The 19255-nt window shown below is 41.7% G+C and overlaps 1 protein-coding gene across 1 annotated transcript in view; it reads left to right on the forward strand.

The window, feature by feature from the left end:
* The window catches only part of LOC117561154 (GDNF family receptor alpha-2-like), a 59183-nt gene extending 40904 nt beyond the window's left edge, over window positions 1–18279 (forward strand). Inside the window, exons 5-8 of the mRNA XM_034238449.1 lie at window positions 6367–6479; window positions 7366–7506; window positions 11325–11467; window positions 17086–18279. Of these exons, the coding sequence (XP_034094340.1) occupies window positions 6367–6479; window positions 7366–7506; window positions 11325–11467; window positions 17086–17223 (535 nt within the window). The 3' untranslated portion in view covers window positions 17224–18279. The remainder of the gene's footprint in view (window positions 1–6366; window positions 6480–7365; window positions 7507–11324; window positions 11468–17085) is intronic.
* The last annotated feature ends 976 nt before the right edge of the window (window positions 18280–19255 follow it).

Here is a 19255-nt window from a genome sequence, read left to right on the forward strand (position 1 = left end):
AGAGGTGCTGCAGCACAGGCAGTATGAGAAAAATAAAGAGCTTTTTGAACATTAAAGCCTGGAGACATGTCACAGTAGAGACACTACATACAAATATGAATTTGAGATTACCAAATGTCCGCTTTAAGTAAAATATTATGTTCTAATCTAGACTACAATAAATGTGCTAGTTACGTTAATTCGGTAATTAAGTTACCCTCCGTATATAAATTGAAAGAAATCAACGTGTCTCCTGTGCTAGTTTCTCAACCATCCTCACAACCTCTTTCTTACACAGACTTGCAAACACTATGATTAGAAAAGGTTTTGTGATATGAAAACAAACTGAGTTTTGGAAAAAATCTTTTTCTATCCAAGCATAGCCTAATGAGCAATGCAGTTTGTATTTGAAATGGCAGAAAAGAATGGGGCAGAAACAGTCATTTGATCCTTTTTTATATAAGAATATGGACTAAATCTAATTAATTAATCTAATCATATAAGAATATGGACTAAATCTAACTTTCTAATTCTAATGTTTTATATAAAGCCAAGCCTTACATACCCTGTTAATGAAAGTAAGGACTAGCCAAAATGTCCCTACATTAATGCCGGCCCGTCCACACGGCGGCGTGCGTTGAAGCCATGGTTGAAGCTTCAACGCTTCTCCCGTTACTTTGAATGGGGTGACGTCACGCTTTGCCGAACTGCATTGTGGGAGCATTGCTTCGTTTTGCTCGCGTTGCTCGCTTCAAAAGTTGAGCAATGTTCAGCTTCGGCAGAGGCGTCAGCCAATCAAATCATATGCCAGTACAAGCTCTAGCCAATCAAACCGTGTGCTTGTGTGTCCGGGGCGGGAGATTCATGTGATTGGTTGTTGGTCGAGCTCACCGGCAAGCTTCAACGCACGCCGCCGTGTGGATGCTAAGGTGGGGTAGGTAAGTTTGAGAAACCGGCTCGAGATACACTTTTTGTTATATTCCATGGAATGCTCTTAACATCCCGATAGCAATGAATACATGAAATGCTTTGACAATAAATACATTAAAAAAAAAGAAGTCAGCTATGGAAGCCATAGTACTGTAAAAAGCACGACCAATCATTTTAGCCGGCCCGCAACTGGATGGCCTACCTGCCTGTCAGCTTTCCATCTGTGCACAAACTTATCTCGTGCCCTCATTGGTCATGTGCGCGTTCGTGTGTGTTGGAGGAGGGGCTCTGTAAGTAGCAGATTTCTTCCGGCGGTGTATTTTCAAATTCTAGCGCACTCGAGCTGGTTTCTCCAAAACCCCACCTTTAAGGAATAAAATATGTTTTTCACATTGACAGAAGTTTAGGTTCGTATTACCTTTGTACAAATCGAAGCTGAAGGTAATACCTGGATTGTTCCTATCTCCCTGGTTACATTACAAGTGATCCAAGTGTCTTTTCTGAGCGCTAAGCTCTGGTTTTGCAAGCGAAGCATGTGTCAATATGTGACCTTTTCCTCATACATAGTACAGTTTGCTGCAGTGTGCGGCTTTAATCAGGCCTTAGCTTCAGTGGAGACGTGCTCAGCCTGCTGGCTACACATGAGAGCCACAAACGGGCTAAGAGGAAAGTGAGAGAGGAAGACAAGTAATGGGACATATGGGGCCGGAGTTGGAAAGAACGAGTAATGCATTTCATTCCAATACATGGATTAGTGTATGACCATTTAGTTTCCTAACCGTAATCTCCAACGGAACATGGTATCGGGGAAAACTGCAGTAATTACCGACTAGGCCTCTCATTATTTCCTTTACAATCCCTTAGCCAACAGCACCTTATCCATTATTAATGCCAACATTATCAATAAGACTTTAGCCTTATTTACAGAATAGTCAATGTGTGGTTTTGAATGTGTCAATTAGGGACTGCTCTTTGGCTCTTCATCATTCTTACTCTGAACTTCTCTTCATACTTACGGAGTCTCACTGATAGCTGCAGCTTGTGGCTTCCTTTAAACTTGTCCCATGTAATATGTCTAACGGTTATGTAATTACTGCTAGTCGCTGTTCTTTAGCGCACTGCTAACTGTGTAATCTTTTTAGGGCCAGTTCATTCCATTTGTCTGACATGTACACTTTGTCTGGGGGCGGATGTTTGCCTTGTTCGGAGAGTATTTAGGGAGTTCAGATAACCTTGAATAATCTACTCGCCCCTTATCAAACAAACAGTACTGGGTTTTGTGTGTGGCACGCTTGATTTAGCATTCATCCCGGTGTTATAACATTCACTAGGGGTTGTAAGACATCTGCAGTCGGTGGTGTTCACAGAAAGGGAGAGAAAGCAAAAGAAGCAAGACAATTTTCTGGTTGCCAAACAAGGAACATTGCAATCATGCATAAGTAAATATAACAGAAAGTGGGTTTCAAAACATTTCATATGGTAGCTTTTTTGTGTGGAACTTCTGCTTAAAATGCATGGGACGTTGTTCCACCAGACAGTTTTTGTTGGTTTCTATTCTCTGCTGAGTCAGGGGGTGAAAGGTTTTGTCGTGTGACAGCTAAGCTAAACTGCCTTGTGTTTTGACTGAATGCCATCTGTCCACATTGCCCTTTAGAGTATTGACTGTGAATCCTAATGAGTACAGTGCTGCCAAAAGAGGAAGGCCTCTCTCACGCACATCCAAGAGAAAATAGCTGTGGGTAAAATGGATGATCATCTCTGACCGGAGCAATCTCTGGGTCACCGGCAGAAATGTGGAAATGCAGGATCAGGATGACACTGAAGCTCACCAATTCATAGTATTGCCTTTTAATGGAAAGACAAAAGAATCGGCTTTTAATCAAAAACATATATTCATAGCACTCACCTCACAAAATCAGGGCTTTATTGTGAGGCTTTTCATAATAAATGTTATGATGTAATAAACCATGCCTGACGAAATAGAGTGATCTCAGCTCTGCCAAGACTCTGTGTTTGCTTTTAACATCAAGTGACAAAAGAACACACACGGCTTTGGAGCCTATTGATTAGTCCAGGGTCAAACCTCCTTTGCCGTGAGTTTGCACATGAACACTCAAGGCTGCAATGACAATCAGTTTTATGACAGAGACAACAAGACGTTATTGAGAGAGGAGGGGAGAAGCGATGAGGTCGGAGGAACACAGCAGAGGAGAAGATAGCAGAGGCGGGAAAGCATAGCATCGAGAACCATCTTCGGTTTTTTCAAATTTGCTACATGCAACCGCTATTATGTCGGCAGCTATTGTGTCAGGGTTATTGTTATGCTCTCTGTCGATGAGTGAGAGATATGATTTCTAAAGCCTCTCTAGGCTGAAGACTGCAGGAAGCGATAAGAGTAAAGGCCTGCAACATTTAACAGAAATTATCATCAGCAGAAGAGCTGATATTTTTAGACGGAGCACAAGGAGAGGTCTCTCAACAGTTTTTAACGTAGAAAGGAAGCTATTAGAGACTTAGAAGTCTGATAACTGTTTTTGCTCCTGCTCCTCCTCTGTCCTAAGGGAAATAGTTTCCAAGACTGACACTCATCTGATTTGAGTCACGTTGTTTGTCACAGGCATCAACTGATAGGAATAAGAATCCATATAAAAAGCCATTAGTTTTCTATTACTGCCAAGCTGGATGGACATGCACTCAGTGCTCAGTCGAATCACTGTGTTTAAAGTGTCAGGTTGGTTGAAAGGAGTCTACCTCTGTGGGGGCTCCCCTGCCACTTCCCTGGGGGCTGAGTGGCTGAAATGACCATAAAACTCTGTTGAGCTAGACAGCCTGTAATTTCAGCAGCGAGTGGCGCTTTGCCAGGGTATAATGGAAAGACCATGGAAGCCATGAAATTTGCTGAATCTCAGTCTTGGAACACCATTGTCTGAACACTCAGGACACCTCTCTAAACTTGAAATTACTATTCTTAAGCCATCATTGAAAAAAGAAACACATGCTGGTTCACTTTCTTTAATCTTCGTGGTCTTTGCCTTTCCGGAAGAAAAAAAATCTGACATTCAGTCTTTGTTGGCATAAAAGGACCCTTTGCCTGTAAGAAATATAAAAATGGAAAATGTGGCTGTAGAGCAGGGGTGCCCAACCTTTTTTGAACCGAGAGCTACTTTTAAAGTTGCCAGTCTGCTGAGATCTACCAGTCCAAATAGAGAGGCGTAGCCATTACTACCAGGTAAGGTTGCTTTGTATCGGCACACTAGAGTTCTTCTCTCTCAGTGTGTTGTATCTTTTTTTTATATCATCCGTGGCATGATTGTGGGTACAAGGGCCTTCTTTCACTCAGAACAGGAATGAATGAGGAGGGCTTTGAGTTTGGAGGGCTGCTGTGGAGCGGGATTGGTTTGCGGGCCTATTTGTGTGTGTGTTCCTCTTTGTGGGAATGTTATGTACCGTGTATCATTAGAGTGTGTGCGCGCATCGGTATCCATCTTTGTAGCCATGGAAGAGCAGCCATACGTTTTCTGAAGCGTGGCTCGCGATGTGATGTTAGCAGCATGTCACATCGAGAAGCTCTCCGGCTGATTTGATAGTGGGGCGGATGGAGATGGAGTTGGAGTAATGAAGTGAGTCTGAGTGGGTTTTGCTGCTCGAGGCCCAAGCCCATCACACCACACTGGCTGCATCTCCACTGTGGCGAAAGACTGCGGGAGAGGGAGGGAGACGGAGAGATTGTAACCTTATCACCTCATGTTCCCCTCAGCCAAATCTGCTTGTCTCCGCTGTCTTCACAGAGCTGAGATACAGAATACATTGGTCTTAGACTTGCTGCAACAACAGAAGAACTCTCTTTCTCTGATACAGTGTTACGGCTACATGTACCCTCCTTTGAGTTCCCTGAACAACAATGTCCTTACTGCCGAAAGCAATAGATTCAGTGTTTGCAGAAAAACACGCGGAAGCTCAGAATCATTCAAATGCATCTCATCTAATCCAATGACTTCAGAAAAGGCACACAATTATGAGTACTGATCAAGTAGCGGTACCGTAGAAGGTAAAAGTACAAAGTGACGCAATGCATATTTAAAGACAAGGCAGTATGTCAATGTGTTTGACATTAATGCAAGGAGAGTTGTTATAATTGTTGAATTTTCAGTTATTATCACATCCATTTTGAGACATCGGGATAATGACTTAACTGAAGGATATTAGCACCAGACTGCACATTTCTGACACCTTGCACAGCTAGAGATTGGCTGTGTGTGTCTTGTATGGACAGCTGCATGCTTAAAAGCACATAAGTGTACCTGCTGTCAGACAACTGAACACACTGTTTAAAACATGTCTGACTCAAGAGCAGATAGGTTGTTAGCACTGTGAAAGAAAAGTACAAATGTAAAAACTTTGATGTCTCCACGACGGAACTAAACTAGCCTTCACCTTAATCAAGATACTGTACATATCGTACTGATGTGGGAGCGGTATTGAGTGGTTTTTGGTCTTTACTTCCCAAAATAACACAAAGAAGGATTTTTCCAAAATGTTGAACAGTTCCTTTAATTTTGAGGAACAGCAGTCCCAACACCACTGGCTTGAGACACAGTAAAGACTTGAACTCTGGCTAGCGCCTGGATGCCGATAAATATCTTAATGGTGTTTCAATGTCAATAATGTTTTTATAAATCCCCCACATAGCACCCTTTACAACACTGTGTCACATTGTTTTTAAACAGTACATCACTTCCCTTACAGATCATGTTTCTGTGTTTCCTTGTGTGTTTGTGTTAGTGTGCGTGCATCCCAAGAGACCGCCTGAGGAACAATTCAGTACCTTTGAACTTAAGGCTGCAGAAATTGGTCAGACCAGGTCACAGAATAAGTCATTGCAGCGCGAGATACAGAGATACAGAGGGGAAGACATGTGCAATGGTTTGTGACTCACTTAGTGGGCAGCTGTGATGTGAACAGTACAGACAGACCAACTTTGCACACGCTACTCCCAATAAACCTGCTTAAGTGGATTAGCAATGCAGCCCTGGGGGCCTCCACAGACTTAAGCTCTTATCACAAACACACACCGAAACAAAAACATACTATTTTTATCAGCTCCCTAGGTTTGTGGGGAAAGTGAGCTTGGGAAACAGTGGAGATGTCCAGGATAAGCATGGAGGAAACAGCCAATATCATATCTTTCTCACACAAATGAACTGGGTTTGTGTTGAAAATAGTAAAAAGCTTGTTGGTTCTGAGGTGTGAGCGAGACCTGGTTTGTAATTCAGGACACCTGTTGTCATGGCCTAGAAACAGATGTTGCATATACTATCCCAGTTTGGCTATTGGCAGATGCTTCAGAGTGAAAACGGTGCCAACAAACGCGGCCCTGTGCTTAGAACTTTTGTATGTGCATTCATCTGTCATTTGCTTCTTACTGAACCCATTCTGTGCTTCATGTTTGTTGTGCAGGTCAAGGCTGGCTGATTACATGGTGAACTGCGAGGTGACTCCGCAGACCGTGAGCACCTGTCCCAACCAAGACAATCACCAAGCCTGTTTGGCCTCCTACGCACGGCTCATCGGTGAGTTTCTTTGAGTGTTTAAGAGAAAATATGGCAGGGGAAATGGTGGGCAAATTTACTTTAAATCCCACAATAAATTAGTCAAATTCCAGGTATTCGATGAGATAAATATTGATGGTAAAAGACAGGTCGACCTTCACTTTTTTCCCCTCCTGGCCTACATCTCCCAAAGCACACTGGACATCAGCTTGCTACGAGAAGTAATTAGGCAGGAGAGGCACAGAGAGTGTTTACTTAATTAAAACACTTGATGAACATCTGTTTGCTCATAGTAAATGTTGCTCAAACAATGTGCTTGGACTAGTACATTCACGTATTTCAATCCTGGCCAACGTTTGATAACGGTCCCTTGGCGTCACGGAGCTCGGGAAGATTTTTAAAATGCAAATTTACATAAAAATAACTTCTTTTTTGTAATACGCATAGTGGTTGCTGAAGTGTCCATAATTCACAATCAGTCACTGCATCCCCACCGTGTGTCATAACTGGTGCAGTGTGAAGTGTTAATTTGCCATGACTCTTCCTGGGATTTCTCTAGAAAAATACTACACAAAGTGCATCTCCTGACTCCTGCTGAAAGCATCGGCACAGGGACACATTTGCTAAGTTAAATGTTTTGCTACAGCGGTGCTATATTCAAACAGCACACACACACACTCCCTAAAGCACCTACTTTTCAAAAATATTCATAACATAATGGCCTCTTTACATTTAAAATAAAGCATTACAAAATGCCTCACCTTATAAATCAGATAGTGCAAACCCATGACTAACATCTTGTTATCTGTTTATAGACTGCAATAAATGTAGTCCATTATTGTCCATTAGTGACCTATAACAGTTTGTCCTGATTTGTGTATGTGTTTGTGTGTGGGTGCCCTCACAGGGACAGAAATGACTCCCAACTATGTCGACAACAGCTTCTCCAACTGGACCGTCTCCCCGTGGTGCAGCTGTAAGGGCAGCGGCAACCAGGAAGAGGAATGCTCCAACTTCCTGCGGGAATTCACGGATAACACATGCCTGAGTAAGCCGTCCCAACCTATGGATACTCTGCATGTGTAATGAGTTGTGTAACTGATAGGGTCCAACAGTCATGTTATATTGATAAGAGCACTAGCTTGTGATGCGGTAGTTACTCTTGCTGCCATGTAAGAGTAGAGTGAGCTATGAACTTCGATCTAATGCAACTTTAATGGCCTCATGGCAGACTCTGTTTTTCAATGTCCTGGAGCTCTGCAGTGATGAAACTCGGGAGGTGATGTTGTTGGGTGGATACTCTTCAAACATCCAGGTATACAATTGAAGTTAATATAGATTGTTTTACTTAAATTAATGAGGAAATACATTATTTATGTAACATAGTTACAAAAAAAAAGAGAAATAAAACCAGAAGGATTAAGGTACTTATGGATGAATGGATGAAACTCCTTGAAGTCTGTATAAAGTGTCTGTGCTACATTTGATCCGCCTTAACCACGAACACCCCTTTGCCCACTGATTAAGATGGAATTAAATGTTCTTACTTTCTCAAAAAACGAGTCATTTCTTCTCACTTCTCATCCCCCCTTTGGACAAGATCTGCCCAGACTTTAATACAAAGGAAATCATTTGCATGTCATTTTCATATTCAATCTGCGAGAGTTAAAGGGCTTATCCCTTGCGGCGGAAAAATGTCATGAAAAAGGAACGGAACAAGTAGAAATGAAATAATAGCAGAAGCTAAAATACATATCATCTGTACATCTTATGCATAACACCCAGGGTGCAGCATGACAGAGTGGTTGTGCTTTCTTCACTGAAAAAAATAAAATCCAGAAAGCTATGTCCTTGCTATGGTGCAGCGAGCAGTGTGATCAGCGCTACACGACACCATTGCCTTTAACATGTTCCATTTTGTGGATAATGCTTTCAGACCATTTCAATAGATTGCTGGTGTACCGTTTTTTAGCTGAGTGTGCAGGATGAGGGATGAGGCTGGGAGCTGAGGAGGCGTCTTGAAAAATAACACAAAATGCAGCATCTCCGCTCTGCAGTCAAGGAGAACAGGCGATAAACTTTGACACAACGCTGAGGAGAATATATAAAAAACACTCGTTTATGTGCAGTCATAAACAAACATATAAATCTATATATATACATTTGAAAAATCACTTTTAGCTCCCAGTTGCCCTCATTGTTGTTCACTGTTTCTATCGAGTAAATACCTTATACCTTACATTGATGGACAATCTGAAGCACATTGCAATTGAAGGCGTAAGACAAATCATTTATTATAGACACCTTGTCTCACAGTCTCACCTTAAAAGATCTAGTAAATAAATAAAAAGGATAAATTGTGAATAGAGGCCAAAATAAAGCAGTCCAACTAAATGAATATCATCATCAAACATGCCCCTCCTCCTCTTGCCCCTGCTTTTCTTGCTCTCACCTCCCTTTTCTCTTCCTCCATCTGTCCCTGCAGGTAGGGCTATGCGTGCTATGCCCAGGGGTCAAAGGACAACTTATCAAGTCATTAAAAAATTGAATCGCTATTGGCAATGAGTTTAATCACTCAGTGAAACACTTGAGAGCAGTAAAGCATCCTGTGTGGAGGCCTTCCAGCTAAGTAGTTTGATTTATGACTTTATTCCTCCATCGTGCGGCATCTAGGAGGACAGCGAGCATCACGTGTCTCAGCGGCACTTTGCAGGCTCCTAACTGCTAGCGTTTAAGTTGTTAGGCTTCTCTGGTGAGCTCCGTTCCTTCATGTGATTTTATTTTCCAGCAGCAAATCACCAGTGTCGAACAGAAAGCGAAACATGAAGGGTGCTTTTGTATGTGTTAAGTGTGCAGGGGTATGTGTGTCTGCCTTTGTTTGTGCTTGTGTGCAACACTGCGTAGGTGGATGGAGGATGTGACAGCCAAATGTGGCCATGCATCGGAGTACTAAGGAATGTTTGTGTCCATCCGATAATCTGTGTTATGTGGTGGTGGGAAAATGCCTCTCTTTTTTGCTTTGTTTGGGAATATGTTCAGTTTGATCAGTCACATGAATCTATTTAAAGTCATCTCGACATGCTGACCTTATAATGGAGGTGGTTGCCAAGCAATTACATGCCTTGCCTTCTCTCTGGCTGAACAAAGAGAAACAAGCCTCGTGTTTTAAACGGATGAGCAGTGAAAAGGTACTCAGCCCCTATTTTGCCATATCTAGCTGAAAAGCTGACTGAACAGGGATTTATCACATTTTTGCAGGGACTCACACATGCTCTTAGACACAACATTACACACACACTAAATCTGCAGGCACTCATATGCATTCACAGGCTGCTGTTCTTTGTTTGAGCTGAATGATTGTCTACTTTTAACAGATTCAATTGCTGAGTGTGTAACTGTCGAGAAACTAATTGGGGTTCATCATCTCAAGTGCGGACATTATTCCTCTATTTGTTGTGTGTTTGTATTTGATAGACGTCTCTATCATGTCCCTGCAGGATTCATTTATAGAAGCATAATTAGAAGCTAAATTGATAGCATGCTATAAACATGTTATGCATTCAAAACGAAAGCGCGACATAGAATATTAAACATGAGGCATTATGGGGCCGTGCTTCAACTGCAAGGCACCATCTCCCCTTTTTCAACCTTGATCTTGGCAGCACCCGAAGCAACTGGTCAGCGGACCTTAGTGACCTTATGGTTGGAAAAGGTTGGAAAGATAGATTGAAGCGTGTCCAATCTAATGGTAGGCTAACAACACATTCTTAAAATCAATTCCAAAACGTACAGGAAGTTATGGCTGTGCCCAAATCCAAACGTCTCGACAGGATAGGGATGGCCGCTTGCAAAGGGGGGGATAACAACCACGGGATTGCTGATCATGCTCGGAAATCAAAATACAATGCACACGGACATAAAGTAACCCCAAAAAACAACGGCTGGACTTCAACAATTTAAAGTAGGCTAACAATAAATTCTTAAGATCAACCCAATACTGAATGAAGTAAAGGCTGTACCTAAATTCAAACAACTCGGCAGAATGGTTTTCATTAAGCAAAAAGGGCTCACCCTGCTAGAAAATAAATAAACAATGCACACGGACCGAAAAACAACTTCAAACAAGGGGCTAGACTTGAAGAATTTACAGACGAATAAAGGCCCAGAAACACCAAACAGACATTGACGAACTAGTGGCCACCGGGTCGACTGTTATCTAGGACTTAGGATGGTTGCTTCTGAACACAACACAAAGACAACAGCAAAGAGCCGATCAACACGTATGTCCTGCAGCAAAAGGTACATGTTGGTTGGTGAACAGACACTCACTGACAGCGCGACATTGACCGATGGCGGATTATCGGCTTGGTGTCTGAGGGTCTGAAAGGTGATTACGGTGAGCAGCTCTATAGAGCCAGCACAGGGAGGAGAGTATTACGAACCTGTGTGTTTCTAGAGGGAAAAAAGAGCTTCAAGATGGCAGACCAGAGAGTTCGGAGGACTGGCTTCCAGCATAAAGGGCCTTACAGAAGTTAGGTTAAGATGAAACATGTATAACCCTTTCAAAGTCACTTAATGATTAAAGGGACTTGACCTTAGATAAAAGCCTCAGCTCCACACTTCAAAGATTTGTTTTAAACAAATCCCTGATTGCTGTTTTTGATTAGCTGAACTCTCAAGTTCACTAACGAAGAAAAAGGCTGATTGTCCTTCATCTTTCTACTCCTTCCTTTTTTCATTCCCTCTCCCCCCCCCCCCCCTCATTCCCTCGGTTGCCAAAGATTGGGCAGGGGACCAAGAAGTGGACTTAGAGCTGTCTGTGTGCTCGCAAACAAAACAAATGACTTTATATCTCTGTCCCTGCAGGAAACGCCATCCAGGCCTTCGGCTACGGGTTAGACAACATGCAGAACAAAAATGCGTCTGTCCCCGGCCCCTCGGCGACAACGAAGACGGGTTCTGATTGGACCACAGCCCCCTCAGAACATCCCTTTGTCATCATCCACAAGGTAATATGTTAATATTGGTGGTTTCGTTGCTTGTCTTACAACCAGGGTTGGGAGGGTTACTTTACATAATGTATTCCTTTACAATCACTACAGTAGTTACACCTTATCAAAGTATCACAATATGAAAGTAATGTAACCTGATTACTTTCCCAATACTTTTGGATTACCTCAATATTAAAATGTCTATGTGAAAACAATGAAAGTTGAAGTAGCCAAAAAAAAAGGTAACAGTTTTCTGATAGTGTTTTTTTAGGGATTACATTTACCCTTTTTTTGTATCCTTATTATCCCGTTACATATAGTCTGTTGCTCCCCAAGCCTGGTTACAACCCATATATACAGTCTATGGTTACAACACATGTTTAACGTACATCAAATAATGTGTTTTATGTACATGTTGTTGCAGCACAAATGTATCCGTTCACTTCCAGCAGTTATCTTCCTTGGTCCACAGTCTTTAACTCTGCTCTCATGAAAGGAGGATGTTGTAAAGAGGCGAAATCATGACGTTCAACAATGGCCCATTCTCATTCACATCACATCCAATCTCTGCGCCTGTTAAAGCAGTTGGTGCATCAGTTCAGGCGCTTTATGATAAGGCAGTTTAGGCTATAACCAAGATGATGACATACGGTTGAAATGTTGTATTTCTCTCTCACTCAATGAAATAGCGACATAAAGGAGAAGACAGGTTCTTAATCTAGAGGTTCTAAAATACTGGCCCAGGGCCCGAGCAGAAGACTGCAGTCAGCTCAGCTATAACTGGGTTCACCGTCTGGAGCAGAAACACATCACTCTTTGCTGTGCTGCAAGAATGCACATGTGTTTGTCTTTTAATAGAATTTCATTTTCTTTTTAAATAAATGTGCAAAATGACAGGAGCATTTTGTCTGCCGCCTCACTCTCTATCTCTCTTGAACAGGACAGGAATATTTCATTTGCACTTTGGGCAAAGGAGAGGTTTCCCCCTTCTCTTTTTTTATCTAGCTGAGTTTGATTAGTTTTCACAATGAAATATTGCTCTGTTTTACAGATGTATTTTAGATGTGCCCTGCTGCCTTCTGGTGAAAGACTGATGATGTTTTTCACCTTTGCAGGAGACCCAGTTCCCAAGCACGGCTGAATTACATACTGCAGTATAGGGCTGCACGCATTTGGGAAAAAATCGAATTGCGATTTTTCTGACAGATATTGCGATTCGAATTGCGATATTTGTTTTTAAGCGACCCAACGGAAGTTTATTGTAAAATGCGGCCATATCTCCGGCTAGGAAGGTCGTATCAACGTGCTCCCGTCTCTAGCACCCCCGCAGCCCGAGCTACGAGTGAAAAACTAAACTTACATGAAACTTCCGTTGGGTTGCTTTAAAGCCAAGCTTCAGTTTAAGACTCACCCTGTAATAGAAACATGTGATGGAGCATTACTAACCTGACTCAGATGGTTTCACCAAACCATCTAGGAAAGCTCCATTGGAAGCCATTTGGAAAAGTATTTCAAAAATACTTGGCAGGTGATTGGATCAATCTGTCTATCACCTTCTATCATGGGCCACTTCTGATTGGTTAACAATGGCTGGTACATGTGGAGCACAGCACTTCTGATTGGTTAACAATGGCTGGTACATGTGGAGCACAGCACTTCTGATTGGTGTGGATGACTGAGACACAAGAACAACAAAAAAAAAGTTTTTAAAAAATCGCAGGCTTTGTGATTTGATAATTGCATCATTTAAAATCGCGATTTCGATTTAAAATCGATTAATCGTTCAGCCCTACTGTAGTATAAAATTGCGCTTTGAGAACCTTCTGCTCCCGCTGCTCCCACTGATGTTATTGTTAATGTCATTTGTCAGTCACTATTACAGATATACACAGAATCTAAGCAGCGTGCCGTGTTTATGGATGCAAATTAGCATGCTGAATGAATGACTCCCATTAAGACATCTCTTTTGAGTAATTCCAGGGGCTTTCACAGCCAATAAATGGTCACACGGCACCCGAGTCATGCAGCATTGTCCTTCACGCAGAAACACTCATTGTCGCGAAGACAGCAAATTAAAATCTTAAAAATGCTGCGAGGAAGACAATTAATGAACAAGCCGCTCTGATAACAAAAACACTGTGTATGTCTGGGAAAGGTGTTGCGGGAGGTAATATATTGTAGATATCTGCAGAGGAATGTGTGTGTATGTCAGTATTGATGCAGCGCTCTCTGCCTGTCTCAGTGCAGCGTGGTGTTTAATTTATTGTAAAAATGGTAATTAGGAAACAATAAGACGTGTGATTACTCAAGCAGGAAGTTTATAATTAGAGAGGGAGCTTGGTAGGGACATTTTGGGCGGCCCTGCGTTCTCAGACTGCTATGCCTGGCAATTAAAACTTGTCGAACTTCCATGGCAGATAAATGTTGTTGTGGTATGGAGCCCTCTTGGCAGAAGACTGACCGTCCACGGTTGTAAATCTCCCGTTGGCCAGCGTGGGGTCCTCGCTGTACAGAATTGTTAGGATGGTGTTGGATGCATGGACCACCATTACACAGAACCTGTAATGTGTTAGAGAGAATCAGCCGCCTTCACGTCAGTCACACTGCTCTCTAATAGAGTGTTTCAGCTCATTTAGATGCATAATTATTCATAAATGTCAGTACCAGTTGTTGTGGGTTTTATCCCCTGCTTAGTGAGTAAACATGTGGGCTGAGGCAAGTTCCTTTGAGCATTGTCAGAGTGTAATAATCTTTGTTTATATGGAGAAACATAATTTTCCCCATTTACTAAAACATTTCCGTTTAATGAGGAATATTTTAAATCCCCAGTGATGTCTTTACTATTTTTCTAGGCTTTTATAATCCTTTTTCGAATTGTAAATGTCCTTCTCAAATAAGGAAATGTTTATTATTTGTACTGCTTTTCAAGTTTTCATTTTTAAACAGCTAACCTTCCTCTAACCTCATAACCAGTGGGAAGCCGCTGCTGTCTGTGTTCCCACACTGTCACTGCCATGTATTGATTTTCTGCTCAATTGACTACAATTGATTGCGGATAGAAAGTACAGTACATACCTCAGGGTTACTCCAGCCTGCCTTGGAAGATGGAGCCTTATCAAACTGTGCATTTGACAATGTGCGGATCGATAAGGAAAACACTGTCTCCAGTAAATGTGTAGTAACCTGTTCAATGATAAATAGCCTGATCAGTATTTAAAATAAATACTGTTTTCCATCCTATCGTCCTCTCGGCAAGGCAAGGCAAGTTTATTTATATAGCATCTTTCAACACGGGCAATTCAAAGGCAATTTGCTTTACAAAAAACGAAAGACATTAAGAAAAAGGCATTTAAAATCAGTCATTAAAAAGAAAAGATAATAAAAGAAACATTAAAAGAAAAAGTACATGGATAAAAGTTACAGTGCAGTCTAAGATATGAATAGTTCAATTAAAAGCAGCGACAAAAAGAAAAGTCTTCAGCCTGGATTTAAAAGTAGTCAGAGTTGCAGCGGACCTGCAGGTTTCTGGGAGTTTGTTCCAGATATTTGGAGCATAATAACTGAACGCTGCTTCTCCATGTTTAGTTCTGACTCTGGGGACAGAAAGCTGACCAGTCCCTGAAGACCTGAGAGATCTGGATGGTTCATCATTTAGCAGGAGGTCAGAAATGTATTTTGGGCCTAAACCATTCAGTGCTTTATAAACCAGCAGCAGTATTTTGAAATCTATTCTTTGACACACAGGAAGCCAGTGTAAAGACTTCAGAACAGGAGTGATGTGATCCACTTTCTTAGTGTTAGTGAGGACTCGAGCAGCGGCGTTCTGAATCAGCTGCAGCTTCCTAATAGATTTTTTAGTGAGACCTGTGAAGACACCATTGCAGTAGTCGAGTCTACTGAAGATAAAAGCATGGACACGTTTTTCCAAATCCTGCTGTGACATTAGTCTTTTAATCCTAGATATATTCTTTAGGTGATAGTAGGCTGATTTAGTAACTGTTTTAATGTGACTGTTGAAACTCAGGTCAGAGTCCATGACTACACCTAGATTTCTGGATGTGTGTTAGCATCAGTAAATGAGAGCGAGTTTTGACATTGTCTGCGCTTCGTCACGGTGCATGCATTTGTTTGCGTGGCTGCTGCTTTTTAGGCGTGTGTTTTGGTGTGTGTGCCGTCTCACAAGCCTGAGTGTATGTGTGGATACTGGCTGCAGCCGGAGATCTGGACTCATGTCAACAGGCTGCTGCCACACATCACTGCTCTTGCTAATTAATTGGCTTTTAGTCGCGGATGTGTTTGGTGCATTGTCAAGCTACCCATAGCTTTTACCCCCCCCTTTTTTGGCAACTGTCATTTAACCATTTTTGTATGGAAGTACAAGCCCAGGTACTGAGATAACTGCAGCTATTTGGAAGCCCCTCCTTTCCCCTTCCTCACTCTCCATCCTTCTTTCCTTTCCTTTACAGGAGAAATTATATGCTTGTCTTGTTAATAGAATCCAACACACTTTTCATGTATCATTTTTTGATGTTAATATGTTGCCTTGTTCTGTTGGGAAGATGAAGTGCTGGTAGATAACATCCGAGTAGATTCCTGTGTACAAGGAAATGGTGCAAAGTACAATTTCTGCAAAGGTTACATCGGTGAAGATGAGTTGAGGGGGTGATGGAGTGGGAGGGGGAGGGGGAGGAAATGTTTCATGTTCCTTATGATGGGCCGCTGTATGGCTGTGCTGCACTGAAAATGATGCCTCCACAAAGACTACTTTAACTTCGAGGCAAATGGTTATGCTTTGTGTTACAAGAATCCGAGAAAATGTCAAAAGTATTCCAAATGCTAACAATTTAATGGGAGAGCATATAATAAGGCAATTTCCGTGTGGATATAACAGTAGAACTCTGGAGGCCACAGAGTTTAATATCTGGGCTGATGTGTTCCCACTGCTCTCTGTCGTAATGTGAGCAGCGTGGTGAACTGCTTTTCTTCCTCTCCGTTTACTCTCCATACGTTTATTTCCCCTTGTGCATAACAATCTTATATATATACAGTCTATGATAACAATAGACATTGTAGTGTTTTCAATTATGCACAGTCAAACTGCATAGTCTTGCAAGTGTTGTGTTTAGGCTCTACTTGCTGTATTTTATGCCTTATGAAATATTGAAAGAAATCCACAGCTGCTGGCTTCTGTAGTGTGTGTTTGGCTTGGTAGCATGTGTTTTCTTGTAAATAACGTCTTTAATGATAGCTTTAAAAAACTGTTTAGAGACTTGCTGGCACAACCTTAAAGAGTTTAGGAAAAAAGTCCTCACATGAAGCTTCCTTTGTTGCCAACTTGTTAAAGAAACAGAGAGCATACTAAGCAGCCGGGGCTTGGAATATACTTCACATATCAAAACATTTGGTGGATCAAACACTTGATTTCCGTGCCAAAGTGGTTCTGCCACAGAATCATAGTGTCTCACTTTTACTCTGACTTTCTGACTCTTTGTTTATTTCTCTTATCGTTAGCTCTATCCTTACTCACCTCCCCCTCGCGTCTCTCTCCTCATCAAATGCCAGCGTAAGAAGCAGCACGAGTGTCTGAGTCATGTCTAACCTTTTCACATCTCTCTCCCTCTGTGTGTCTCCATCAGTATCCTGATCCAAGTGAGGTTGGCCTGGGCAAAACCCGTGGCCTGCCAGAGGACCACTCTGCCTGTCTGTGTGCCAACGTCTGGGCGCTGGTTCCCGCCCTGGCCTTGGCTCTGGTCCTGGCCCAGCATGCCTTGTAGAAGCGCCAGGAGGAGAGAAAAGAGGTCATCCACCCACAAGCTGATCCCAAAAGCAGAAGGTGTTATTTCGGAGACTGATATTAAGAAGGCTGAATCTCTCTGCGGTCGACGTAAAATGGCATTTATGAAAGGGGAGAAAAAAACAAAAAGTGAAAATATTGAAATTTCGCAATTGTGAATTTGTTGTTCATTTGATGTATTGTTAGGTCGGAACACGACTTTGATGGAGCACATGGCTTTTTAAAGAGTTCCCTTGGTAGGAGAGGCCATTCTCCAGAAATGACTCTCTCTCAGACTAAGACACAAAATCCTGGAGGACTGAAGCTGATCATTTCAAAGACTTCTGCACGTTTTCGCACCAAAGGAGGGAGAGAGGGAATGAACAACCTAATTAAAAGAAGACTGGATTGACAGAAAATAAATTGTTGCAGAGATAAAAGGGAATGAGCAAGAGGTAAATGGGGTAGAGCGGTAGAGGGTGGGAGAGAGAAAGAAAGAGACATATTTCTGCTTTCAGTCACACTTTTTTTGTCTTGAATTGGTTCTCGACTTAATCTTCTCTCAGATGAACAGACCGCACATTTAGGGGAGGGGATGGGAGATGATTACATTCTGTCTCTTCAACACTACTGTAAACTCTAAACTGTAAAGCCTACTCAGTGTTATAAGTGTTGGTATAGTATCCGTGACCATAATCAAACTACCGTACAGATCTTTCATTTGGGTACTTTTTCAGCAGGCGGCGAAAAGAACTTAACGATGGTGACGTAGTTAACGGTCCTTTGGTCATTTGAGCTGTGTTTGTTAATGACTGTGGGTGTGCGCCAAACGTCCACCTGCACATGTGTATTTTTCTGTCTCTATGTATATATATATACAACTCTTTTCTTTCATTCAACCAAATGATGTACCTTGAATGGACTGTAAGATGACTCTGTACTGGGACGAATTGAAGGCCTTCATTATCTGCGTTTATATTTGTCTATAATGGATTGATCACAAAGAATGTATACAGGGATGAGATTAAACAAGCTCAAACTGCTTGGAAAGCCATAACCCCGTGTGTGAGTATTATCACTGAGTATGTGTGGACAATTATTACAATGTGTGTGTGTGTGTGTGTCTATATTTCCATGCAGGAGACAAGTAGCTTATTAGAAGCAGGTTAAATTGCCAGTGTGGGGGTTCTTCTGCCCCCTCAGAGAGCAGAGGTTATGATGCATCGTGTAATCAACTGCAAACAAGACAGTCGATAGTTTTTTAGTGCGGCCTATGAACCAATGTTTGAACTCTATTGTTCAACTTTTCATAGATTATTAAAAAAAAAAGGCCTTTTATTTTTGAACTTCACCCGCATCCATAGCCTTATCTTTTTACTGAAAAATATAGAACTTGTTCAAATATGTCCTTCTAGTTGTGGAACTAGTATCAACTTAAAGGAATTATCTGACATTTTCAAATGAGTCCGTTGACAAAAGTAAAGATCAAGAACACTCATACTGGATATGAAGCTACCGCCATGCAGCTGTTTAGCAGATTATCTTAAGCCTGAAAACAGGGGAACAAGTATGTACAAACATTTACCCACAAGCTCCTGTAAAGCTGAATAATCAACACACAACATCTTGCTTTTTGTGTGAAGATTACACTTTATAATTTAGGAGGGGTTGTGCAAAGCTGACCACATTGAGTTGTTATACTGTAAATCGGCAGTTTTATGCTAACTTTGGGCAAAACAAAGTACCTTTCAAGCACTTTAAATACTCAAAGGCCTCATACCTATGTAGATTGAACAAGTTATTGCTGTGATCATTTGTCCTGTTGATGGCATTCCTTCATACAGATGACTTTGATTTCGTCCCATATACGAAAAAGAGATATTCTCGTATATATATATCGTTTTTCCAATGTACACATGGTCAAATGAGGTTATATTGAAATCTATCCTAACCATTCTTTAAAACCCTTCTGACGGATTCATTTCACATGGGAACATTGGTAGCAGGATGTATTTTCAAATGTTTATACATAC

This window comes from Gymnodraco acuticeps, unplaced genomic scaffold (genome assembly GCF_902827175.1).
Source record: "Gymnodraco acuticeps unplaced genomic scaffold, fGymAcu1.1, whole genome shotgun sequence".
Classification (NCBI taxonomy): domain Eukaryota; kingdom Metazoa; phylum Chordata; class Actinopteri; order Perciformes; family Bathydraconidae; genus Gymnodraco; species Gymnodraco acuticeps.